Source organism: Phoxinus phoxinus, assembly GCF_949152265.1.
Source record: "Phoxinus phoxinus genome assembly, chromosome: 1".
In the NCBI taxonomy this organism is placed as follows: domain Eukaryota; kingdom Metazoa; phylum Chordata; class Actinopteri; order Cypriniformes; family Leuciscidae; genus Phoxinus; species Phoxinus phoxinus.
In genome coordinates, this window is record NC_136876.1 from 42,718,118 (window position 1) to 42,745,527 (window position 27,410).

At 38.1% G+C, this 27,410-nt stretch overlaps 1 protein-coding gene across 1 annotated transcript in view; it reads left to right on the forward strand.

Annotated features, from left to right (window-relative positions):
• Nucleotides 1-15,868: 15,868 nt before the first annotated feature.
• The window catches only part of fam20ca (FAM20C golgi associated secretory pathway kinase a), a 72,020-nt gene continuing 60,478 nt past the window's right edge, over nucleotides 15,869-27,410 (forward strand). Inside the window, exons 1-2 of the mRNA XM_079620809.1 lie at nucleotides 15,869-16,932; nucleotides 22,274-22,452. Coding sequence (XP_079476935.1) covers nucleotides 16,379-16,932; nucleotides 22,274-22,452 — 733 coding nt within the window. The 5' untranslated portion in view covers nucleotides 15,869-16,378. The remainder of the gene's footprint in view (nucleotides 16,933-22,273; nucleotides 22,453-27,410) is intronic.

Genomic DNA, 27,410 nt, shown 5'->3' on the forward strand with positions numbered 1-27,410 from the left:
CAATGCGACTGGAAGTCATTTATTTTTCAATGACAGTTAGTCATTTCAGGCGACATGAATGACAGCGACCTTTGCCAATGTACAAAGTTGAGCAGAGTTTTAATAAAAATGGGCAGTGACAACATTGAACTTCATATGATCCACCACCTGAAACATTAGAGTATGACTGCCTATTAGAAAAAGTACAGAGTGACCTCCATTGATTTAATTGTGAACGCCCCTTACACATCTTACATTTACATTTACATTTAGTCATTTAGCAGACGCTTTTATCCAAAGCGACTTACAACTGAGGACTACAGCAAGCGAGTCATCGTGAAGAGGCAAAAATAACGCAAGAAGTGCTCAAAATACAAAGTTCAGGCAGTGCTCAGAGTAGCATAAGCCAAACAAGGGAGGATTAAAGTTTTTTTTTGTTTGTTTTTTTTTTATGTCAAGTGCTCACGGAAGAGATGCATCTTGTCACATCGCTTGTCACAGCTTGTTAGGACAAAAACTTAAATAGAAGATACTTGTCTCATCATCCTGGTATGCCTAATTAGGACAAAATGTAATGCTGAACTATCAGGTCATCTGCTCTGAAATAATTATGCACAATAACCTAGATTTCAAAATCCCACAATATAAAAAGATGCCAAATGTGACTTACAGCATCACGTACTATCGGTGAAAAGCTTGCTTTTGAAAGATGTCACTTTTATGACATTAGACTTTACCAAAAACGAACAGTAATTTACTGTGATTTTTTTTCCCCCATTTAAAATAACTGTTTTCGATTTGGATAAATTTTTTAATAGAATTAATTCCTGTGATGACAAAGCTGAATGATTTCTGAAGGATCATGCACAGTGAAGACTGGCTTCTCAAAATTCAGCTTTGTATCACATGAATACATTTAATTTTACAATATATTACAATAGAAAACATAATAAAAGAAGTAATTGTCAGGGTTCTGTCACTTCGGTCTGGGTTATATTCTGGTTGGTGACAGAGCTCTGACATTCCCAGTTTGTCCTGTGTTTATGTTTAGTCTGGTTTATTGTGAGCACATGGCTTGTCTTATATTCTTTGTGCCATGTGCTCTCCTGTCAATTGTCTAGCCCCTCCCATCTCGTTACCTGATGATTGATTAATCTTCCCCACCTGCTTTGTTCGTTACCCTCTTTTGTTTGCTCCCTATTTAGTCTCCCTGTGTTTGAAGTCCAGTGCTGGAAGGAGTGGGACAGTGGAAATAAGGGTTGACATTTATACAACATTCAAGGCAAACAACATTTATACGCATCGCCCTGCCGGCGCCGCACCAGCGTCTCACCCTGCCGGCGCCGCCCCAGTGTCTCGTCCTACCGGTTCCACCCATGCGACTTACCAAGCCAGTGCTTCTTCGCGTCAGTTCTTCCAATCCAGAGACTGTTCACATCACGTCTGCCGATCCAGAGACTTCAAACAAGATGGCCGCATTCAAGCCGGTGTCCGTTCCTCAGCCGGTGTTTGTTCCTGCGCCATGGCCGTCCGAGGGGTCGTCTCCGCCGTGGCCGCCCGAGGGATCGTCTCAGATCGTCATCCGATAGACTGTCTGCTCCGCCCTGGCCACCCTGGCCGCCCTGGCCTCCTTTGAGGGGGGGTAATGTCAGGGTTCTGTCTCTTCGGTCTGGGTTATATTCTGGTTGGTGACAGAGCTCTGACATTCCCAGTTTGTCCTGTGTTTGTTTAGTCTCACCCTCAAGTTGTTTCAAACCTGTGTGAATTTCTTTCTTCTGCTGAACACAAAGGAAAATATTTTGAAGAATGTCAGTAACCAAACAGTTAACTGGACCCATTGACTTACATTGTAGGAAAAAAAAATACTATGGAAGTCAATGGGTCCGGTTGTTTGGTTACAGACATTCTTTAAAATATCTTCCTTTGTGTTCAGCAGAAGAAAGTAATTCATACAGGTTTGAAACAACTTGAGGGTGAGTATATGATGGCAGAATTTTTATTTTGAAGTGAACTATCCCTTTAAATACATGGCTAAATGAGGAACCAAACAAGACTCAGGTGAACATAATTAATGAAGCAATGAGTAATCATAGAAACCAGCCAGCAATAGGGGCTTACTCACCGGGTAGTTATAGGAACTTAGGGTACGTTTACACAACAACGGTATGCTTAAAATTAACGTTTTTCCTTTGAGTTGTCAGCATACAGACGACACCGTTGTCAAAACGATCCCCATTCACACTGATCTGCGGAAAACTACTGAAAACTGACTGAAAATAGACTGGACGCGTAATACGTGCATGACGTTATCGTCTTCCGAAATGTGCGATTTTGTTGTTTACAAGGGGACAGTTTTCAAAAACGTGCACTTTGAACTTTGACTCTTTGGCTACTGACACAGCAGGAACCAATCACATGTGCCTAGAGAATGATGTGATTGAAAAGGAGCTGTCAGCTTACGGCATCTAGAGTTTCATGACAGAACGTTGTATTTACACATCTTTTATAATCTTTTCAGCTATACAACTTGTACTTGGTGGTACTCCACGTAGCCATCCTTTTGTTGTCGACTACTTTTTGAATCAACAGTGTGTGCACTTTTGCCATCTTGTGGACAAACTAATTTGTGCAAAAGAAAATCAGTGCGCAATTGCAATCTGCACGTACCAAGTACGCACGGTTAGAAAAATACTGCTGCACACATACAGTATACACGTACTGTGCTTGAAGTATACTTCGGGCAGAAGAGACTTCTTTCAAAAACATAAAAAAATATGAATTATTCCAAACTTTTGAATGGTAGTGTAATCCTGTCACCCTTGCCCTTTTGCAAATATGGGTATTGTCACTTCCTGTGACTTCCTGTGACCGCTCAGCCCTCTAGTTCCACACAAACCATAAAGAAAACACCATCCTAACCTCTTCCTACTGGGAAAGTATCCGCTCCTGTCTAATTATGGGGCATTCGGGGCAGGAGGGAGAACCCGAGCCAAGCACAACATGCCAGTGACTGGCAACACTTGAGACACAGAGGCCGCTCCTGTTTTCAGCAGACCATCACTCCTTCCCTTCCGCTCCAGTCATCCTTCGTCTGGGCAAGGATGTCGAATGTGAGTGTGGAGGTGAGTCCGTCCCACACTGACCCATATATAAACACAAGAGGAAGAAATAAAAAACAGGAAGCAGCCCACGACAGCTGTGGCTGAGCCCAGCCAGTTTCGCAATGGGAACATGTTTTGTCTGACAGGAAGTTGGTGGTAAATGGTTGCACCACGGTGCATTACAGAATGTGCCCACAGAAATGCCACATCAAATGGTGCTCGCTATCTGGATCCCTTTCTGCATGATCATGATACTTTTAATCAAAGCAAATGTTGACTGAGTGAAGTTCAAACTGACACGTCTGGGTCAACCGTCCTTCAATCAAACATGTCAATTCATGACCCTTGAATGTACAGTACATTGAGGAGGTCATAAAAGATTGGTCAGGAACTGGAAGGGCTGTTTTTGTATCATTGAAACTGCAAGCCAGCTGACAGGGAATGATCTCAAAACTTTAGCTGACAGTGTGGCAACAGTGTGTCTCTAAAATTTTTTTCAAAAAGTTATCACAAAACCATTACACGTCGTCTTTCAGAATGTTCAGAGAACATTCCCCTTATGTTTGTAAAATTATAGAAAGGAATGTTTCTTTAAAATTCGCATTAACCGAAAAAAAAGAAAGAAAAGCTTTTAAAACATTTAAAAAACAACATATCAGAGAACATTCCGTTTTTATAACTTAATGGGAACGTTAGCAAAACGTTAGCACCCTAGCAACCGCATAGCAGCCATAGTGACTCTTTCAACAGCTTGGCATCACATTGTCACCTAAAAATGCTAAAAATCGAGTTAAGTAAAGGATATTGTACATCCACACTGTTGTTTTCACAAAATAAACCCAGACAGGAGGATAAGGCCTTGTTTATTTTGCGATAACAACCGGCTGGATGTATATTATCCCGCTTGTTATATGGCTACTTGCCACATAAGTAAATCATCAGACACACAATATCGATGTAAGTTGAAACATTTTATTAGCTCATTAAACGCAAAGCTTCCGTGAATAAAAAGAGTTCCTAGATGAACAAACAAGTTCAAACAAGACATTTAAGGGATTATGTAGTTATATCACACAGCTTTTCACTATAAGTAATGACAAGGACATGGGATACTGATTTGAGAAGAAACTATTTTAATAGCGTATCTTTTTATTATCTTATAAACAATTACAGTGTACAAAACAATCAACAAAACGAACACTTCAACATTATTGTTGACATTATTGGCCTACCATTAAAACTGAAGTGGCAGTCATTATACAGCATTGCTATTGACCACAGTCATTACCGGGGAATAGATGACCTCATAATGTCGCAAATGACCAATCAGGATCAAGCATTCCAGAGAGCCATGCAACAATGTTGTTTATTGTACAAACATTGGGCAGAATTACATTCTCTACAGCCACCTGCCTGCACAATATAGCGTAATCCTTCGGAGAGAAATCGGAGAAAGGTTAAAATGACAGGATTTAACCTCGACCGAGGGGATTTCTGTGCGTTTCTTTATCCCAGGCTTTAGCTAAAGTACACTGGGAAGACACATCGCCTCATTTCACGACTGAATCAGCACACTTGAATAAGATCAGTTTAAAACCAGCAGTAATATGACCTTGCAGCTCTAGGCATCCGAGCAACATTACACTGTATTTTTATTTAGGTTGGGAGATAATAGAAAACACTCCTGTATGTATTTATTTCTTGAACACTATGCACTTGTACACAGTGCGATGATATGGCACGGTGCCACTCTTTTTGATGAGGAGTGATCAAAGCCAGAATCTGTTTTTTTATTCTCTAGTCTGTCATTCTTTCTCAATTCAAAAGGTTTTTCGTTGTCCAGATCTTCTCATCCACACACATTCAGCAACGACAAACTGTGTGTGTGTGTGTGTGGGTCTGAACACATACAATATTATACAACATCTCATCCATCTTCTAAATCTGCATGTGGTAAGATTTATTTATTTATCCAGATTTTTAACAATTTCGAATTTGATCATGGACTACTACACTGTTGTGTCACTACACCTCTATTGCTTAAATATCTATAATACTTCAGTCCTCTCATGGGATGGGTCACTCAGTTGGATTAAAGTAAAAAATGACTGATTTAAGCACATTTTAGGCCTTGTCCACACGGAGACGTGTTTAGCTGTATACGTTAAATAAATAAAAATGTATTGTATCGCCGTTTCGTCCAGACGGATTCGACGTTTTGGGAGCCTGAAACCGCTACTTTTTTAAAACCGGGTCCCAGAGTGGATAAATCTGAAAACGACACCCTTGCATTTTCGTGTGTTTAGCCAAAGCCAGCCAATTCATATATTGTGTGAAACGATGATGTCATCACCCCACGTGTCAACCCTAGTCAGACACAGCTAAGTCACGTAACGACAACAACAACTGTCTGCGGACTGCATGCTTGTGTTCGTGCTGCAGAAGCTGAGCCTCTTCTATCTATTCATTTATTATTTACTTGAATGTGTTTTTATTTTATTTCTTTAATTTACTTCTTTGTTTCTTTATATTTTATTTATTATGCTATGATGCTTGTCAGGGAACCCCAGCCAATTCAGTTCACATTTATTTGTATAGCGCTTTTTTACAATACACATCATTTCAAAGCAGCTTTACAGAAAATGCACATTACAATTTAGAGTGATCTGTTATCAGAAGTAACTGTCTAAGTTATGTATATTACAGAAATGTACATATACAAAATCACAGTTAGCGAAAAAGGTATTAATTTAAACAATGTCATATTTAATGCAGAAACAATGAGCTCATTGAAGTAGTGAATACTACATTGTTTTGAGTCGGTTTCAGTGGTTTCGTGTGTAGAATAGCAATTGGGTTGGTTTTGTTACGCAAAACTCTGGTTGGGGAATTGTTGCTACGGGACCTTAAGGAGAACATGCAGTGATTTGATAATTAATTGATTCAGTTATATTGTCATGTTTTATATTTTATTTCATTTTATTACTGCACACTGCAACAATAACAACAAAAATCTGGAGGATGTGTTTTGTTTTTAGAATAATAAAAAAAAAACAGTAACATTTTTAAAAATGTAAATTAAATACCATACATTGTGAAGTGTCAATTCTGTGAATGTAATTTTACGCTTTTTCACTGTAAATAATTCAATGATTTGTTATTTTTACTTACTAAAACTGTACATTTTAACTGTATTCTACTTTAAAATTATGTGAAATGTTCTGATAGATCTTTTATCAGTATTTTACAATCTTTTACCGTTCAGTTATAATTATTTCTCAGTACATTGCAATAAAGAAATAAGCATATATTGTATATATGCAAAATATAAATATATATGACTGGTGACTGATGAAGACTAATTAAACGAGAGGTTGTCAGTCATACGTTCGGTATGGGATCTCATCAAGGGCTTGGTCGCTTTATTTTTCAGTATAGGCTTCATTATTGTGAGGAGTGGAGGAAAGATGAATGGTGGATGAAAGCTGGACTCATCTTTGATGATGGATGCTTGGATGAAGTGATGTTAGATTGGCAAGGCATGAGTCACGCCAGCTCTATAGGCGAGAAATTACACCCTGTGGCCGCCACGTTTAAGTGTGCGGATGCACTTCATTGCTGTTCGTTCACTGTATGCATGTGTTCAAAAGTCAAGGTCACCCACTGATGGATTGCGTTATCTTGTACACGCTATTTAAAGCACTATTTACATGGAAATTAATAATCAAGTCTACATAAGGACTCTTCAACGAGGATGTTTCATTGAAGTATAAACCATACGGCCAATTATATGAAAATATTGCTGGATTGATTTTTTTTTTTTCTTCAACCAACAGTGAATGTATTTCGCTGGTTATAAATAAGTAAAGATCTGCGGATGGTGTCTGTGCGCATTTAAAAGGTCAGCCACTGCAGTTATCAATAATGTACAGAATTCATCTGCCTCAGGCTGAAACTCAAGTTGAGATCATCGTTTACAGAGAGACAAATAAATGCCAGCTCAGACAGACATTTGTCCGCCCAAAATGAAAGCGGAGCCCTAGAGATCATGCCAGTTATGAAACCGTTCCATTCCTTTTCTTCCTTTGTTTCATTCTTTGTTCTTGTGAGACAACTGTAAATAAGCAGACAGATTCTGACTGAAATGTAATGTGATCTTGCGGACGCTTTATAGATATAAGCGAATTTGTGTTTTTGTGTGTGTGTCAACTGTACCTGCTCTTTTCTGTCTGATTTGTCCCTGCCACCAGTTGGCAAAAACTAAAAATGTCCCAGACCTGACAATGGCAGGAGAAACGAGAAAGTTTACCACCAAAACAAAACAAGAAAACATTTTTTTTTGTTTTTAAAATTTAAAATATGTGTTATGTGTTATTTAAAAATATATACAGCATAAGGATACGTTTGCACGACAACGATATATTAAAAACGGAAACGTCTTTCTTTTGCATTTTCCGCATACAGACGACAATGTCAAAATGACCGCCGTTCACTCGGATCCACGGAAACGGCTGTTACACTGTATTATTCATGCCAGCCAGTAGTTGGCGATATGACTTTGTAAAGAAACACTACGCGCCTATAGACTGAATACATAATACGTATGCCATTTTTTGAAGTTTACATGGAGACAATAACGGTATCGGTTTCAACAACGTGCACTTTGAAACCCGTTTTCAAAAGTTTGTTTTCAGGACGCCAAAATGCTTAAACAGTTTTACGTTTTTATTTGAATCGTTGTTGTATAAACGTCCCTCAAATTAGCTCTTGTTTTTTACTCCAGCAAACATGAAGCAAATGATCAGCATTAAATAGCCAGGCTAATTTTTCTAAGATTTCCCTAAAAACAGTTATTAAAGAAAAAATCATATTTTTTTTTTAGCAAAAACCTTTGAAGGTTTTCCTTCAATATATTTTTTTATGTTCCATTAAAAAAGGCATTTGCCTGTGATTTGAATCGCTCATGTCGCCTACATCATTGAAGGTCAGAATGTCACTTTAAAACACATATTTAAAATGTACTTGGGAGAAAAACTTTCCCAAATGCATTTGGTGCTTTAGTGAGACTCAATTTTCACAGCTGAGGCTTTGTGACCATTATTGTCTAAAACATTCCTCAGGCTCACTTGTCATGCAAGTCTGACATTCATTCTTTTAATTGTGACTTCTATCTGGAGCCCTTTATTTGTTTTTTAACAGCATCTGAAAACTACCTACGGTTTGTACCTTAGACTCAATCAAGTTGTCAGACAGCTCACATAACAGGCTTCAAAAACCACTGGGAACGCAGCGCACCGTCACGTCAAAGTCTCAGAAAAAGGAACATTGCGCTCTGTGTGGTGAAAAGAAAAGGCCACAAAAACATGAAAGAAATTCAATTATCCTCCTCACAATACTCCAATAAACCTCATTTTACTCAGGGACATGCATCTAAACAGTCTGGATGTCAGTCAAATTGATGCAGCGAAACCCTGCGAGGGACTTCACATTACGGCCTGACTGTAAAACCAATAGAGATACTGAGACTTCATCGGTGGGAGACCCAGCCGGACCTAGATGGTGTAGAATCATCAATTCATATTGATCCACTGATACCAGCCCTCTTCAAAGTTTTATTCCCACATTCCAATTTTCTTCTCTTGGAGGAGGAACAATCCATTCTTGAAATACCTCCCTGACTTGGCAAAGAGTCCACCTCGGATCGATGCCAAGAGCGAGCCACCGCTCCTCTAGCTCAAACACACACCGCGTCTCAGCTCACACTCATTCAGGAAGACCAAAGGTCATCAACTTTTGGCGACAACAACTCATAAATATAACACTCTGACATCATCCTGGGAAAAGCATAGTTGAGGAGGCGAATGGAAAAACTGCTAAATTTCACCTCGTTGACCTCTCTCTATACAAAACGCTTACTGCCATGCATAAAAGGGATTTTTTTAGGGGTGTGTGTGTGGGGGGGAGGGGGATAACCATAATTTTGTCATTTAATCTATATCCCCATTCAACCTACTGTGTAAACCATCATTTATCTTTGCATTTGGATGAATGCGAACATACTCAGTGACTCATGAAATCTTTATAGAGCTGAATCATATTAAGTATGTGGCCACCAAAAGTAAGAATTAGTCTCAAGTGCTCGCTAAAGGCTGGACGATTTTAAAACACTGGATATTATACACTTGCCAAACTTTGTAAATGGTTACTGAGAAAAACTGGGCATCATACACTAAATGACTGAGGATCACACTTTCAAGTCCTTCTAAACATAACAAACTCGTGCGCCTCGAGACTAGGAGATGCATGACAAATAAAAACAACATGTGTTCTAAAAATCAGCTCAAAATATCAAACATGTTTGATGTCCTCTGACTGCATAGAATCAGGCCTAAAAAAAAGAAATAAGAGTCTGTGGCCATTATACACTAGGCCTATATGATTTTCTGCAAAATCATTCAACTCAAAACTGCAGACTGGCTCTGAGTTTCGGCAAGTAGTGTAGATTCCTCCAAACTATAAATTGTGGCAAAATATCTGGGCAAAAGTCAGTGTTGTGTATTCTAGCCCTAAGGCAAAATTCAGTTTTACTTTTGCACACTAAGATAACGAATTTAAACAAACCTTAGCTCTCATTGTTACACAATGGCACACTCGTCAATGATATGATAGCTCAAATCAAAGGACCAGTTGAGGTCAAGTGTTCTATTAATTACATTTCTCAGACTATGAAAACAGCCAAAACATCCTATAGATGTAAGCTGCGGTCACACTTGCGACATTTCACAAGCGAAAAAAGGTCTGTCTTTTGTCAATATTGTTGTGACGCATGACGCCCAGCCCAGACAGAGGTCAGTTTCAAACCAACCAGCTTGCTGTTGCTCAGTGTGGCGAATTCGCATGACCAACTTGAACAAATCAAACAAACTCACGTGAAACTCCAGATGACGTGGATGCTAGCTGACAGTCGGCTGTAGTCCTTTCGGTGTGTTTTTTGGTGTGTTTTTTTTTACTTTCAGCCTTTTTGCCCCGACGCAGGCGACGCAACAACACAGCCAGATTTCATCAGCCCTAGTCCTTTGGTGTCCGTTTGGTGTGTCCTTAGCTTAACCCTGATCAAACTGAACAAGCCAATTAAAGGTCTTCAGGATTACTAGGGCTGCATTTAACTCCACTTTTAGGGGCTGTTTACACGACACCATTTTTAACTAAAATGTTTTAATTTTTTATGCATTTTGGACGTTTGTTTACACGGCATTTTGGGTGCCTGAAAAAAAAAAAGTTTTGAAAATCATTTTGAATATCTGAAGACGATGACGTCACACACATGTTTGTCATCGTCATCTAATGGCCTGGCAGCAGAATACAGTGTTTTTAGTAATTTTCGTGGATCCGTGTGAATGGGGATCATTTTGACAATGTCTGTACACGGAAAACTCAAAGGAAAAACTTCTCCGTTTTAAGCATATCGTTGACGTGTAAACGTACTCTTAGACAAACTCTCGCAAACTTCAAGTAGACGAGGGAAGTTTATTTGGGCTTTACAGACCCTTGATCCCCTCAATTTTGACAGAGGGAGTGAGTCTACTCAACATGTGGCAGATTCAGGCCCCGTTTACACGATGGGAAAACGCAGATATTTCTCTGCGTTTTGGCCTGTCATTTACACGAAAACGCCGTTTTTATCCCAGAAAACGATCATTTCTAAAAACTCCGGCCAAAGTGGAGATTTCTGAAAACGCCGGTTATATGTTGTCGTGTCAACTGGGAGAAACGGGGTTTTAGGTTCTCTCTTGTCGATTCTGAGGATTCTGATTGGCTTGCATGGCTTTATCCTTCTCCCTACACTGCCGCCCATAGGTTTAGCATAGTTATAAAGGCGCTCGACGGCGTATTTATGCGGGTTGTGTGCACGATGTTATTATTGAAAACGGAGGGGGAGAAATATTCGTTTCTCTAAATACCCGGCTATGTGTAAATGTGGCCTCAAAGACCACAATGCAACATGATTGTGACATCACAACAGCACACAAATTTGCGTGATCAAGAGCATAGGGTAAGCAATGACATACATCCAAGTGAACGAGAAAGAGGGACGTTAGCGAGGGAAGGGCGTAAAATATGGACTTAAAGCGGTTGCTTGCTGTGCTGTGCTTTTTTTTTTCACTGGTCAATTTTGAGATTTTGGGTTATTTGTCTTCAATAACATGTCTTCTTTCAGATTTGTGGTGAAAAAAAGTCCCAAATACACATTTAGGTCTGTTTTTTACTACACTTTGTCTATTTGCGTCTGTAGATTTCTCCTAAATTCATCAAAAGTTGGCATTCTTAATCAACACAACCAATATATACCTTGTATCAGCAACCAATCGTGAAAGTACAATGGGCATTTAACTCTAAAAGCGAAATCTCATTGGCTGATGTCAATTTCTGACATGTGATTCGTTCAGATGCATCACGTGACGCGCTCTGACATTTAGATGTGTGTTTTTGACTGTTTTTCTGTTCAGTTGAAGGCCATAAATGCTGTGTTTATAAGTTGTGATGTAATTTAGGTGGTTTGTGTTGTTGTTGCTAATGATTTGATATTGTGTCTGTAGTTGTTTCCACAAAAAAAAGTATGAATTTTTACATTACAAATCTTTAAATGCCTTTTTCTCAAAATTAGTTTTTTGTCATTCCCCAGTAGAAACATCTCAGCCTATGTAGCACCGATGTACACCAAACTTTCAAATTATACACTTAGCAGTATTCTGAAGATATGTTCAGAGGGATTTGTTAATAAATCATTCCTGGCCTGATTTGTGTGATTTCTTTTATTTTAATTTAAAAAATATGGCGAAAATTGTTTTTTTAAGGCTATGGACAGTATATTTTGATTTCCAAGGTAACGAAAGCATATATCCTGAAATCCCTCTGAAATTATTTTTTCATCTTGTAATCAAAATGAAAAAAAAAATTTTGCACCTCGCTTTATCATATGTTCAGATCTATCTACTGAAAATATATGCCAAAATTGCGCATATTTAATGAGAGAATGACTAATTTGCATAATTAAACATAAAAATTTCAAAAATTTGTAATTAAATTTTTTATATACTTGTGTATATAGGTTTCATGGTGATATATATTATTTTAAAATTTTACCCTATTCACCTGTAGTGTCTCGCCTTAAACACAGCCAATGGATGCACTTAAGTACACTTTTGTTATGCCCATCCCACACCGAAATCCCTCCCTCTCACTCGGATGTACATCATTGCTTATGTTGCACTAGTGTCCACTACTGGCGGAACCCTTGCAATGTGTATTAAATTGAACGACCTAAGCCCTTAATTAAGTGTGAGTTCTGCAAGTTGCTGCGACGTCACAATCGTGTTGCATTGTGGTATATGGATCTGATTAAAGTGTACATATTGAGTAGACTCGATCCCTCTGTCAAAATTGCGGGAGTCAAGGGACTGTCCAAATCAACTTTCCTCGTCCTCTTGACGTAGTTGAACGCGCTTCAAAATGGCAGCAGGGATTCCCCCCGAGGGGACGTGTTAAGGGAAGTTTGTGAGAGTATGGCTAAATGTGGAGTTAAACACCGCCTAGAAAGTTACTGGCACATGGCAGTGCTGGCTGGGATTCTAGCAATCCTAGCACACAGTGACATATTAGAAACCACTAAGCAACCACATAACAGCATTCTGACAAGACTCTAGCATAGTGGCGGTGACTTGTTTGCTTAGGCAAGCACCAGTTATCTCTTCAAAAAACCTGTTCTATTTTCCTTGCAGTGCTGTTAAGTCGTAGAAATCACTATTGCTCCCATAAAACTGGTATGTAGATCTGAATGAATGACGTTGTACCTCTTTTAATAATGATTTATTTCGCGAGCGTAGTGACGGGTGACTTTACATTGCTCTTTTGGGCAGCTCACAGGCCAGATTGTTCTATCCAAACCTAGAATATAAAAGATATCCGTGAGCTTCCATCAAATGGGAATGGTAGATTCTGCCAACAAGCTCATCCAACTGGCTCATCAACATTCTGGCTTTACAAAAACGTTCATGTTCCTTGTCGGAGGCGTCAAGGAAATGCGTGTGTTTGCGATTTTCACAGACCTGTTTGAGAGGTAATGAAATCGTGTTGCAACAGCTAGGATGATTACAATGCTTTATTTAGGCCGGTACACCCCCCTCAACACTGTATTCTAGACTGCAATGAAAAATCCATCTAGCGCCGCCATGAATAATCTTGACAAAAAGGAATGTTAATCAATTTGAGACAGAGTTGTGAAATGCTGACACTTTGTTTGCCTTCAAAGTGTTGCGAGACACTGGAATTCATTTCATCATTATTATTTTTTTCTCTCCCTGGCTCAATCACAAAGCACCTTTGTGCTGTTAAGCAGCAGTTCTCCTTTTGTTTCACTTGTGGTGACGGTACTAAAATTGTTTATCATCATAAAAAAAAATTATAATACAGAAATCCTTTAAATGACACATTGAGTTTTATTGGACGTATGGCCTTCGATGTCAACATCAGGATAAATGGGAAGCATCACGTTTAAAAAATGGATGTAAAAATGGATTTTCTAACCTAATGCTTATATGATTTGTTGCATTTTATTATTTTCATTAAGCATGTTTGCTCTTCTGCATGAACCAAAACTATTTGGGGTTGTGACTCGCCAGTTGAGAACCTCACAACATGGACCGTGTCGCAAGCCGTTAACATGTTTAATACGCGGGTTTATGATGTCAGAAGACGAGTGGGACAAAATGTGCTCTCCTTTTGTCACCTTCCCTTCGGCCACCTATTAATGAAGCACTCTATTTTCCGATTCATAATAAACACAATGGCGTGCTCTTACAAAGCTCTCCTATTTCCCAGATCACGTCAGATGAGCGTAAGAGCAGAAGGGATAACATCTTTACTGCTCCGGATCCTTTGTTATATCTTGAAAATGAGCCGAAACGGGCTTACATTAAGGAGGACAGTGCAAAATATGGAAACGTTTAGCAACTGAACAAAGGGGATCCCGGCCTACATATATAATTTTACTCTCGTGCTGTATTCATAAATATGCTCTCTCTCGTTTTTTTTTTTTTTTTCTTCAAGATGAGCTCAGACTACACTGGCATGAGAATGCATTTTTATCCTCATGTAATCCGTCTTTTAATGTTCTTTCACTCAGAATCGAATTGGACGTTAGTTTAGAGTTGGTATGCAGTTTACAAGAGTGTATACAGAAACATTTCTGAAACCATATTCATAGCTCTCCTAGAAAATGCAAATTCCAAGAGTTTTTATGTGACCTTCATATATATATATATATATATATATATATATATATATATATATATATATATATATATATATATATATTAAACTCTGTTTATCTGTTGTTTCAATATGAACCCTGTAGCTGAAGAAACACCCACACGTGTTTTTCTGCAGAACTATTGCTGCTGTTATTACTGCAAATACTGCAACTGCAGATCTAGGAAATATTAGGGATAATTTTAGCAACAGCCGCTTTAGATCCTGCAGCAGAGATAAAAAACAGGGAGGGGTTTGAAGTTTTGGAAGGCAACACATATACTATAGGACTTTTTTTGTCATATTACACCGACTTATGCAGACGCAGATACTGTAAAGTTCCATAACAAGATACTATTAAATACTATTAAATTAAAATTTTGCAATCAAATCCTGGATCTAAAACGCTGATGTTAATCAACAATCGCTTTTTTTGTTTGTTTTTTTCTGGCATAATTGCATTGATTTTTCTAAAGTTAACATTTAAATCACAGTTATTTGAAATTTTACATTCTCTCACATCACCCCCAGGGCTCTATATTGAACTTTAATTAATTTCGAGACATCATTTCTTATCTGCTAGTTTTGAGTCTGTAATAATCCTTAATAAGACAAAGCAAAGAAGATAAATGCGTTCTCATCAAAATACATGCCCCAGACATAAACCATGGCAAACTGTCATATCAAATTCATAATTCTTGTAGTGTACTGTTTGGCTGATATAAAAAAAATTGTATTCTTAAAATTTAATTACCATACTGGCAACTGCTTTGGATTTATGTCCTTCTATGAGGCTAATCTTTTAGTTTGGGAAAATGTATTCAAATTGTCCATAGGCTTTATTTGAATCTTAATTTTCCAACCAGAAGTCTCACCGTTTATGGAGAGCTCTTGCGTATTACAATACAGAAGTTGGTCTTAAATACATAAATGCTGAGCTTAACAGCTCAGGTTTAAAAAAAACTGCAGATCATAACACCAGACACCCAAACCTTTCATGAATAACATTAACAAACACTATATGCTTAAATGGATAGTTACACAATTTTTTTTATTTTTCCATCATAGGCTACTCACCCTTGCGCCGTTCCAAAACCGTTTTTTGTTTTGTTTTGTTTTTTTGTTTTGTTTTTTAAGGGTGAATAGGGTGTATTTGGGTTAATCAGGACAATCTTTTCCCCACTCATCTCATGGGGAGAAAAAGTGTCCTGAATTCACCATGATTTAAATGTTTACTGATTACTTGAAGAGATAAATTAAAATTATTTGAAATTTGAAGGACATTTGATTCATATATTTCCCTTGCATCTACTGATACATTAAGCATTATGTGATTTTTCCACCAACAACAGTTGCTAGTTTCACCTCCACAAATCACCAGTTAACGTGAGTCTCATGCGCATCAGCGCCCTCTGTCTTCACGAAAAGGAACTGCACTGACAGTCCAAGCCGAATATCTTTTTTTTGAGTCGCTCTTCCTTGAGTCTCATGGACTCAGCCAATCTGAATGCTGTGACGAGGAGAGGCAGGATCCCAATATTTAACACACAGGGCACTGATACATCTACACCTGTCACTGACTTCTCTCCATGAAGAACTAATGCACTTTATCTCCCTCTTCACATATAGGCTACTGAAGAAATCCACACACGGGACTGCCGATCCGAGGTCTGTGCGGTTCTTGAGAAGTCAAACGGCGGTTTCCTCGTGTTTTGTCATTATTTACCGGGACATGTTTTTTTACAGATGCGCGTTATCATGATGAACTGAAGGTGTAAGGATGCGACTTCACCAAAATCAACTATATGCCGAAAATAAATATTTCTTGATGGGCTACACCTGGAAACAGCAGGATGCAGAAGAAGATTTGTGCACCTATTTGAACATGGATCTCATATCATAAGGAGGATTACAGAAGGACACCACACAATATCCTTTATTATAGCCTGGCTGTATCATATTGTGGCAAGTGCTTTAGGTAGCCTATAAAGATGATCCTTTTCCGTAAATTTCGCGTGCTGATTTTAATGGTGTTTCTGGTCGCCTGCACCATGCACATCATGATAGACCTGTTACCCAAGCTGGAGAAGCGCGCGGCGGGCTCGAGCTCCAGCGCCGGAGGAGGAGGCGGCTGCTCCTGCGCTCACACACCGGGCGAGGAGCCTCGATCCTGGGCTAAGCAGCGCGCCAGAGCCGCCGCCGCCGAACCCGGCTGGCCTAACAAACACTCTTTGAGATTATTGCAGGATTTCAGCAATGAACCCAACTCCAATCTCACTTCGTACTCGCGGGAGAAGGTGACCGAGAGAGGCGAGTCTGAAAAGAGAGTGAGACAGCTGCAGTTGGGCTCCGAGAAGAGAGGTTTGATGAGAGACACAGCGAGCGGACAGAAGCAGAGAGCTGTCCAGGGTTCCTCCAGACTGAAGGCGCTCTATGAGAATCCGCTGTATGGGACTGACCTGCCTCATCTCACGGAAGATGACACCTTATTCAACCTCAACGCTGATATCAGGTTCTACCCCAAAGCTGCCGGACAACAAGAATGGCAAGTGCTACTTTAAACCTGGCGAATATTGTTATGTTAGGCTATATGTTTAAAGGTGAGCTGTTACGTCCCGGGACGGGGTCTAGTTAGGCTACTGTAACACACATGGAGGTTGTCAATATTCTGAAAAAGAATCCTGTTGAATATGACTTATTTTACTTTGAAGATTTCATATATTTAAAAAAAGGCACACTGTATAGCTATTTGGTGTCTTGTACTTCAGTAAAAAAAAAAAAAAGCACTGTAAAAAATGATTTTCATGATTTGTTATCACAATTTTTTTTCTTTTGTAAAATCAACTTGATCAGCAAAAAGATAATTTATGTGGTTCAGATAACATAATATTTTAAGTTTCTGTTGATTAAACCAATCCCCTTTATTGTATTAACTAAAACAATATTATTGTAAATTAACTTAAAATTTTAAGGCAACCTTGGTTGAACCAACAATATATATTTTTTTTTTTACAGTGTGTACAATGCACTTGTGTTGATGTTGCATTGCAAACACTTTTATTGGCGTGGATACTGGTAAGGTTAGTGACATGTTTGGTGGAATGGGCAGTGGGCTAAGGTGTAAGGGAAGGTCAACAGTGTACTTATTTTAGCTGTAATTATTTTCAGGTATTTAAAAAAAAATAAGTAGTGTAAAAACATGTACACAAGTGTATTGATTAATCGAAACGTTAAAGACACTCAATATAAAGTGGCTTGGCCTGGTAAATGGTTCGATTTGTTTGTTGACCAAACAATATGTTTATACAGTAAACAAAAATGACTTTCAATAATAAACCTATCCTGAGGAAAATTCAAAAAATTGTAACAACTTGCCCCAGTCTTGCTTCTAAAGAGATGATATAAAGAAAAGCATTGAAAGGGATTGCTAGCATTGGGAAAAGAAGAATAGAAAGTGCAAGTTTAAAAAGGCAGTTATACATGTGAAACAATGTTCTATGTCCCAGTTATATGCATAATTAAAATGTTAATGGAGACTGGAAAGTTGTCACAACTATAAGATTTATAGTAATAAATAAAAAAAGCCAATTAAACAAAACTAGTATTTCAAGAATGGCTAGAGCAAAGAAATGTTTCTCGCATCACACCTTGGGGCCAGGGGTCATAATTTTCTCATTTTGTCTAAGTAACAATCATAAAAAAGTCATATTCTCAATGGAAATCAAGAATGAAAGCAACGATTAAAAACGGGGAAGTAGCCTACATCTCTTGAATCTGAGCTAAAAATAACAGCGCATATGTTGTGGAAAGACGTGATACTTTTATAATTTCCAGTTGATACTGACTCATTGTGAGTGTTAAAAGCTTTGCTGCTAGGACTCGTCTCTGTTCCTCCGGTGTGATGTGTTGTTGTCTTCAGAGCTGTCAGATGCATTAAGCTGAAGGGTTTTTTGTTGGTGTCATGCCCTTTGTTTGCTCCTGCGTCCTCTCTTTTTGTTCTTCACCCGGCAAGCTCTGGCGTCCCCAGGGATATATCTCAGCCGATTCTCGCTGCCTTTAACTACGGCTGTGTTAACTAAACATGCCTTTTAACCATGCCTGACTGATCCACATCCAGATTAACAAAACAGGAACAGTTGAGTTAAAGGCAGTGGTTTGTTAATCACTGAAAATGCATGTGACAGCTTGTCATGCAGATGCTGTCACATTACAGTTTAATGTTGCTTTTCATGTTTTGATGGGACACATTTTTTTTAATAGACAGAACTCGTGTCTTTTTTTGGTTGCGTGTTGTTGTGAGGTCAGAGGCCTCGGGGAAATGAAGTACGGCTGATGTATTCAGTCATTTCACTGTCATCACACTATTTTTCTGTGCGTGGCGTCAGTCCAGCCAACACATTCAAGCATGATGATGACCTTCATTTAAATGCTTTAAAACAGCTTTCACAGTCATCAAAATGTATACTAAATGGTTGAATTCAGTAATGGGATTCATTGAAGCTAGTATGTTAATATAATTTAAATAAATAAATAAAACGTAAAACAGTTGAATTACACCGCTCTCTCCAGATAAATGTAGTGTAGATTGAGCTCAACTGAAGCTGACTTTTGAAGCACCCGTGGAATCTACCAAAAACCCTTGCAGATTAAGGGTACGTTTAACATGACAACGATGTACACTCAAAAAAATAAATTGTTGAATGAACATGATTTAATCGTATCACCCATTATGCATCTAAGCAAGATTTGAATATTTTATTTGAACACAATATTGATTTGTAAATTGAACATGATTTTAATATGTCAATGCAACTTATTTGCAACTAGTTGAATCAACATGTTTGTATTGTGTTAGACTAATCAAATGTATTCTCATTCACTCAAAGCACAGGAAAGCAGAATCACCAAAGGAGAAAATCAAATTTTTAAGTCACCATTATGGAGATCAGTGTGTGTTTTAGTTGGGCTCTTCACCCTTAAATTATTAACTAAGTTTTGTTTGGCTGCTGTACATAAGTTATAACAGCCAGATGAACAAATAGGAACGGTGATCTGATGATGTTGGTTGTGTATTAACATAACCATTATTTCACAATCATTTAACCTGTATCATATAGAGTCCAATTTATGAGTTAGGTTTATTTTATAAATTTTAGCTGCATAATAGGTTTAGCCTTTTCAATGAAATTTAAACAATCAAATCAATAAAAAAATATATATATATATATTTATACACACGTTTCTTTTTTAGGCACACACAGACATCAATAATCAGTGTATGAAACTCAACAATGGTGACATTTATAAAGCATGTTGCAGCCAATCAAAACTCATTCATAGCTCCCATCATGCATTGCTTCATGAATAAATAATGAGCTTATGATCAGAGGTGATCTGTTTCTCACCATTGCTGAGATTCATACGCTAAATCTTGATGTCTGTGTGTGCCTAAAAAAAGAAATGTGTTTATATATTTTTTTATTTTTATTGATTTGATCGTTTAATTTCATTGAAAAGACTAAACATATTATGCAGCTAAAATTAATAAAATAAACCTAAAATAAAATGGACTCTATATGAGTTCAGTGAATCAGTTTAAATGATTGTGAAATTATGGTTATGTTAATACACAACCAACACCATCAGATCACCGTTCCTATTTGTTCATCTGGCTGTTATAACTTATGTACAGCAGCCAAACAAAACTTAAAGTCAATAATTTAAGGGTGAAGAGCCCAACTAAAACACACACTGATCTCCATAATGGTGACTTAAAAATTTGATTTTCTCCTTTGGTGATTCTGCTTTCCTGTGCTTTGAGTGAATGAGAATACATTTGATTAGTCTAACACAATACAAACATGTTGATTCAATTAGTTGCAAAGAAGTTGTATTGACATATTACAATCATGTTCAATTTACAAACCAATATTGTGTTCAAATAAAATATTCAAATCTTGCTTAGATGCATAATGGGTGATACGATTAAATCATGTTCATTCAACAATTTATTTTTTTGAGTGTACTAAAAACAGAAAAGTTCTTCCATTGCGTTTTTCACGTAGCCTACTCTACAAAGATAGAGGCTTGGTCCGGATTTTCTGACTTTTCAGTTTGATCCGAACCAAAATTACAGGTGTGAAACCTCCCCCGGACCACGGTCCGGACCAAACAGACGAAATTTGGTCCGATTAAAAGAGTTAGTCTCGGTCCAGATCAAACTGAACACAGGTTTGGTTCGTTTCTAGTGTGAAAGCATTTTCTGTATATGGTTCTGACTTTCAGACCATTTACAGGAAGTTCCGGTGGTTCCCGCGTATAGCCGAGACAAAGATAGCAGGAAAAATGAGCCGTGGGAGCACATGGGGAAAGGAGGAGACAAGGTTTTTAATTGAAATATGGTCTGACGACATAACAAATCAACTGGAAAAAAACGCTTGCCGTCTTCTCCTCCTTTCCTGCCGGCTCCCGGCACGATAAAATGTTCGCACGACAAGGACATTCATTTGGCGAATTTTAACTAGCCTCGCATATAGTTTGGTGCTGCAGGAAGTAATGCCGTAATAATAACAGTATAGTGGCAACGATATGCGTCTGTTCATTCATTGTTGTCAAAGTTACCCGCCGATTTGACAACACGTTGACGTCAGATGCACTTCCGTTTTACAAACCAATCAATGTCAAGATGCAGCCCACATAGATGATGACGACAGGACGCAAGTATGTCACGTAAAGTTCTTTAGTGCGTTCGCATAATTGACCCTTCGCAGGGAGCTTGATTGACAGGTGATCTGACCAATCATACTTCGCCATCCGCCATTTTGTCGGACAAAGCAGTCAGGAGATTAGTAGATTAACATTGGAGGATTTGAACTTGAAAAACGGAGTGTACTGACGCCTTTCCGCGGTTAAAACAACATTCCTTCTTATGTTCATTCATGTTTATTTGATGCTATAAATGAACTAGAAGGAAGAGATGATCGGTTCACAAACAGCTTTAACTGAGCTGTACAGCGATCTGACAGACATATTAAAGAACCACAAAACGGTATTTATTGTTTTATTTCTTTTTAAAAATGACCAAAATTCAAAGTGAGACTATTTTTAATACGTTTAAGATCAAAAGTAACCGAAAAGTAACCTGGTCTGTCCTGTCTCTCAGCGTGTTGTCAGTGTCCTCTCTGCTCCATGATGTATTTTTCAGTGCGTGAGAACATGGTGTGGCGTGAGAGAGGCGTAGCTTGTCGGACATAGCGACAGTAACTAAGGGGGGCGGGTCTTTGCGAATGGTCAATTGCAATGTGAAACCAAACCAAAACTTACCGAATGTATAAAATGTATCAAAACATGAACTTTGGTTCGGACCTTGAAAAAGTGCACTTTGTAATGTCAAAGTGAAAGTTTTACTTTAAAGTGCATTTTAACTTGATGTTTTTATAATCTTTTGTCATGCTTTAAAAGTTCACTTATTTTGATGTGTTGACTAACATGCTAAAGGACATTCAAAGTACTTGATTTTACTGTAATTTGAACTGTAGGTTGCTATTTGATGTCACATTTAAATGTCTAAAAACATTCACACTTAAGTATATATTTTTTTCCCATGATAAGTACACTTTTTTAAAAGTATGCTAAAGTGTACTTCTTTTTCACAAGGAGTGTATTTTGTGTTATTACTGAGCCCAGATTCCACCTGGGCCTAGTAATAATATAAAAAAACGAATCAAAGTCCTGATTGTGTGTGACTGTAACTGTATAATATTTTACACATTTACACTCACAAAGTTGCATGGCTTTCATCTAATTTTGAGTTTGTCTTAATGTAATACGCTGGGTTGGTAGTGTGCTGGTAGTGACCAATGTCCTCCTCTGTCCTTTATCAACAGGCATAACGAGGGAAACGTGAACGACGAGTACAGTCCGGCAGGGGAGGCCTCTGCTGAGTCATATCCCAACTGGCTCCGCTTCCACATCGGGATCAACCGATACGAGCTGTATTCCAGACACACTCCTGTCATAGGGGCCCTGTTGAAGGACCTGGTCTCCCAGAGGATCACCAGTGTAGGTAGGTACAGGTACAGGACCTGCTCCTGTTTAATGGGACAGCCATTTATTAGAGCCATTATAGGAATGAAATGAGCCAACTTGCTCTGTCATTTTGGTTGAATTACAATGAATTTTGGAGGCTAAGGGTTTGTTCACACCTGGCAGGTTGGTTTGGTTCAATTAAAATGGTGTGATTGCTCTGTTAGCGCGGTTCATTATAATAAGTGTGAACGCTGCCATCTGAACCCTGGTGTGCACCAAACAAGTGGACTGAGACCCCTGAAAAGATGGGTCTCGGGGTGCCTTCACAACTGTAAATCGGTTAATTTGGTCTGGACCAAGGGCGAAAAATTATACTTTGTAGCATTTTTCAGGCGTTTTGGTTCCTTTTCGCACCACACTGATTGCTCTGGTCCGAATCAGTTGATGAGTTGATGAAACGAACCAAAATGCAGTTACGTGACAACACCCACATCACTCGTTGGCCAGATGTGTCTTGAACGTATTTCCATAACTGCGCTTTGAAAGATTGAAAGATAAGCTGGAAAGGTTAAACAGATTAATTGAATTTAATAGTAAACTACAAACCTCCTGCTTACAGTATTTACTGTATTTAGGTTAAATCTCTAACCCTGTTACCAATTGGTAGTTTTAAATACTCACAATGCAACCAAATACAGAAACACACTTCAAATATTCACAAAGCAACCAAATACAGAAACACGCTGCAAAAACTCACAACGCAACCGAATACAGAAACACACTGCAAAAACTCACAACGCAACCAAATACAGAAACACACTGCAAATACTCACAGCGCAACCAAATACAGAAACACACTGCAAATACTCACAGCGCAACCAAATACAGAAACACTGCAAATACTCACAACGCAACCAAATACAGAAACACACTGCAAATACTCACAGCGCAACCAAATACAGAAACACACTGCAAATACTCACAGCGCAACCAAATACAGAAACACACTGCAAATACTCACAGCGCAACCAAATACAGAAACACGCTGCAAAAACTCACAATGCAACCAAATACAGAAACACACTGCAAATACTCACAACGCAACCAAATACAGAAACACACTGCAAATACTCACAACGCAACCAAATACAGAAACATACTGCAAATACTCACAGCACAACCAAATACAGAAACACACTGCAAATACTCACAATACAATAAAATACACAAATACGCTGCAAATACTCACAACACAACCAAATACAGAAACACACTACAAATACTCACAACGCAACCAAATACAGAAACACACTGCAAATACTCACAGCACAACCAAATACAGAAACACACTGCAAATACTCACAACGCAACCAAATACAGAAACACACTGCAAATACTCACAGCACAACCAAATACAGAAACACACTGCAAAAACTCACAACGCAACCAAATACAGAAACACGCTGCAAAAACTCGCAATGCAACCAAATACAGAAACGCACTGCAAATACTCACAACGCAACCAAATACAGAAACACGCTGCAAAAACTCACAACGCAACCAAATACAGAAACACACTGCAAATACTCACAGCGCAACCAAATACAGAAACACACTGCAAATACTCACAATACAATAAAATACACAAATACGCTGCAAATACTCACAACGCAACCAAATACAGAAACACACTGCAAATACTCACAACACAACCAAATACAGAAACACACTGCAAATACTCACAACGCAACCAAATACAGAAACACACTGCAAATACTTACAACGCAACCAAATACAGAAACACACTGCAAATACTCACAACACAACCAAATACAGAAACACACTGCAAATACTCACAACGCAACCAAATACAGAAACACACTGCAAATACTTACAACGCAACCAAATACAGAAACACACTGCAAATACTCACAATACAATCAAATACAGAAACACACTGCAAATACTCACAACGCAACCAAATACAGAAACACGCTGCAAATACTCACAATACAACCAAATACAGAAACACACTGCAAATACTCACAATACAATCAAATACACAGATACACTGCAAATATTCACAATGCAACCAAATACAGAAATGTGCTGCAAATACTCACAACACAACCAATACAGAAACACGCTGACAAAACTTACAACGCACATACGATCAGGATGTTAAAATGAACAAAAAACTAACTTTTCAGGTCATCGACAACACCACTGATGAGTAGTCATTGAAGAATAAGCGATTTCATTTGTGTTTCTATATTTGCAGCACGTTTCTGTATTTGGTTGCGCTGTGAGTATTTGCAGCGTATTTGTCTATTTGAATGTATTGTGAGTATTTGCAGCATGTTTGTGTATTTGGTTGTGGTGTGAGTATTGATGCATACTTACTGATGCACAAGGCACACTTCAGGATTTTCAAAGTTGTCATCCGATTGGTTAAATTGTAAAGGATTTCCGTGAGACGCGTGTTTCGCGTTCTTTAACAGTCTGCCTGGAAACAAGAATGACGTGATGCCAAACCCCCTCATTGAAGAAGAAAGCCATCGTGTTTAAAACTGTGACAATGAGCACTACTCAGGATCAACTAAGCACTGGATTTTCAAAATATTTGGAGACTGATGTGCTATTGTCACAGTAAAATTTGCACATTGTTTTTGAATGAATTATGTATTGGTTGCATGCCGGTCTGTTATTGTGGGGACATCGACTTTCCCGCCCCTAAACATGATGGTGAACAAAACGACCTGTGATTGGTTGCTTTAGATGTCAGTCAGACGTTCTCTTGGGCGGTCCTTGGCCAATGAAAGCCGCTATGTAATCCAGACCTTCTGCCGTCTGTCTGAGGGTCTGGCTACGTGAGACTAACATTTTGGTAACAAGGTCTCTGATATCTTAAATCAAATTTAAAACTGCCATTTATTTAGTCCAGGGTAGGCAACGTCGGTCCTGGAGAGCCGCTGTCCTGCAGAGTTGAGCTCCAAAACTCACCTTTGATTAGGGTTGAAGCTAAACTCTGGAGGACAGTGGCCCTCCAGGACCGATGTTGCTTACCCCTGATTTAGTCTGACCTCCTGAGGTTGACATTTTTGAAGGTTAAGCATGTCCTTTCACTCTTCATTTACTGAAAAAGAGGGGGAAATACTACATTTTTTAAGAGTTTCAGACCCTATTTTGTCACCTGTTCATGGAAAGTGCCTTTTATTTAGAAGGTTGTGAGGTATACAGAATGATCCACATAGACATGTTTATGTGTATGCACTCAGGCACTTGAGATGACTAGTGAACATCAGGGCTATTTCTGTAGGCAGAATGATGGCAGAAGCGGCATCCACACTTCCTTTCATTCCCTAGAGAGAGTGCGATTGACAACTTCTCTTCTTCCATTAGTCTAAAAGTCCACCTGAAGATCTTACATGACTTTTTTTTTTTCCAGCCCTGGGCACGTCAGTCTGAGACATCTGTATTGTGATGCAGATGACTTTCCCGTAGGCTTTCATGTAGCTCAAACAGTAGAGCGTTGGTGCTTTCAACGCCAAGGATTCCCAGGGAAAGCAAGAACTTATAAGAATGTAAATGTGTACCTTGAAATGCAATGTAAGTTGCTTTGGAAAAAAAGCGTCTGCCAAATGCGTAAATGTGATGCTCTTATAAAAACTAACTTAAGAAATTATAACTACAAACCTTGCAAATTTGCTTCATGTGGTAACATCTAAATGAAGTGGATTTATTTGAGAGAAAAAAAAACTGACACCAACTAAAGCCATTTTAAGGGTTATTAAAAATTGCTCATTGATGGTGAAGTCAGTGTATCATTTCTACTGTGACTGTCACCACTTTAGCATACTTTTAAAAAGAGTACTTATTACAGAAATAATATGCTTTAAAATAATATACTTAAGTGTGCACTGAATGTAATGTCTTTAGATACTTAATTACATGTTATTTGCAATTAAATAAAAAATGTATTATACACTAAAAATGATGGGCTGTTTCAACTCCATGTCTGGGTCAAATATGGACAAACCCATGATTTAAACCTGGTTTAAATTTTGAAACCCAACAGGAATTTTCCCTCCTCCCCTCTGGATGTAGATTTAGAATGCCCCGAACAAAAACTAAACGACATATTACATCATTTGTGTCGAGGAGCATTCAATTATTAAATGGATCATCTATGGGCACATACACTATTAAAAATGCTGGGTTGTTTCAACCCAATTTTTGGTAAAATATGGACAAACCCGGCCGTTGGGTTGAATTTTTAAATTACATTTTTAACCCAACGTTTGGGTTTGTCCATATTTTACCCAAAATTGGGTTGAAACAACCCAGCATTTTTTAGAGTGTAGATATATTTTAAATGTGTATTATTGAATATTGAATATATCTATTTATTGATTCCTTTAAGCTGTTGAAAATTTTAGATGCGTATTATTGAATAGCTATATATCTATCTATTGATTCCTTAAGTTGTTGAATTGATAATTCTATGTCACTATTTGCTGTGTTATTGTTGTTGTTTTATTCTATGTTTGTTGTGTTTATGTTTATTGTGGCTCCCATGAGTGTAAAACAAATTCCCCTCGGGGCAATAAAGGTTTCATTCATTCATTCATAAATGCAATCAGTTGAGCTTAAAAATGGTTATTTTTTTTCCAACCCAAATAAGTAGTGGTTAAGTACACCTTTTTATGCAATTCCATAATTACTTCTATTGTCTTTGAAACATGGTTCAAATGTACTGCTGAGTGTACTGACAAGCATTTATGGTAAACTGAAAATTAATATCTTTGTAATTACACATTTTTTATTGAAGTTGCAATTTATACATTTAAATATATTACATTTAAATATAATTTAAAATGTACGTTAACGTTAAATTTTTATATTTTATACTAATTATTTTAGTAAAAACTTTTTTTTTAAAATACTTTTCAGATTTGACATATACTTCAATTGCATTTTTAGTGTTGCAGAGAA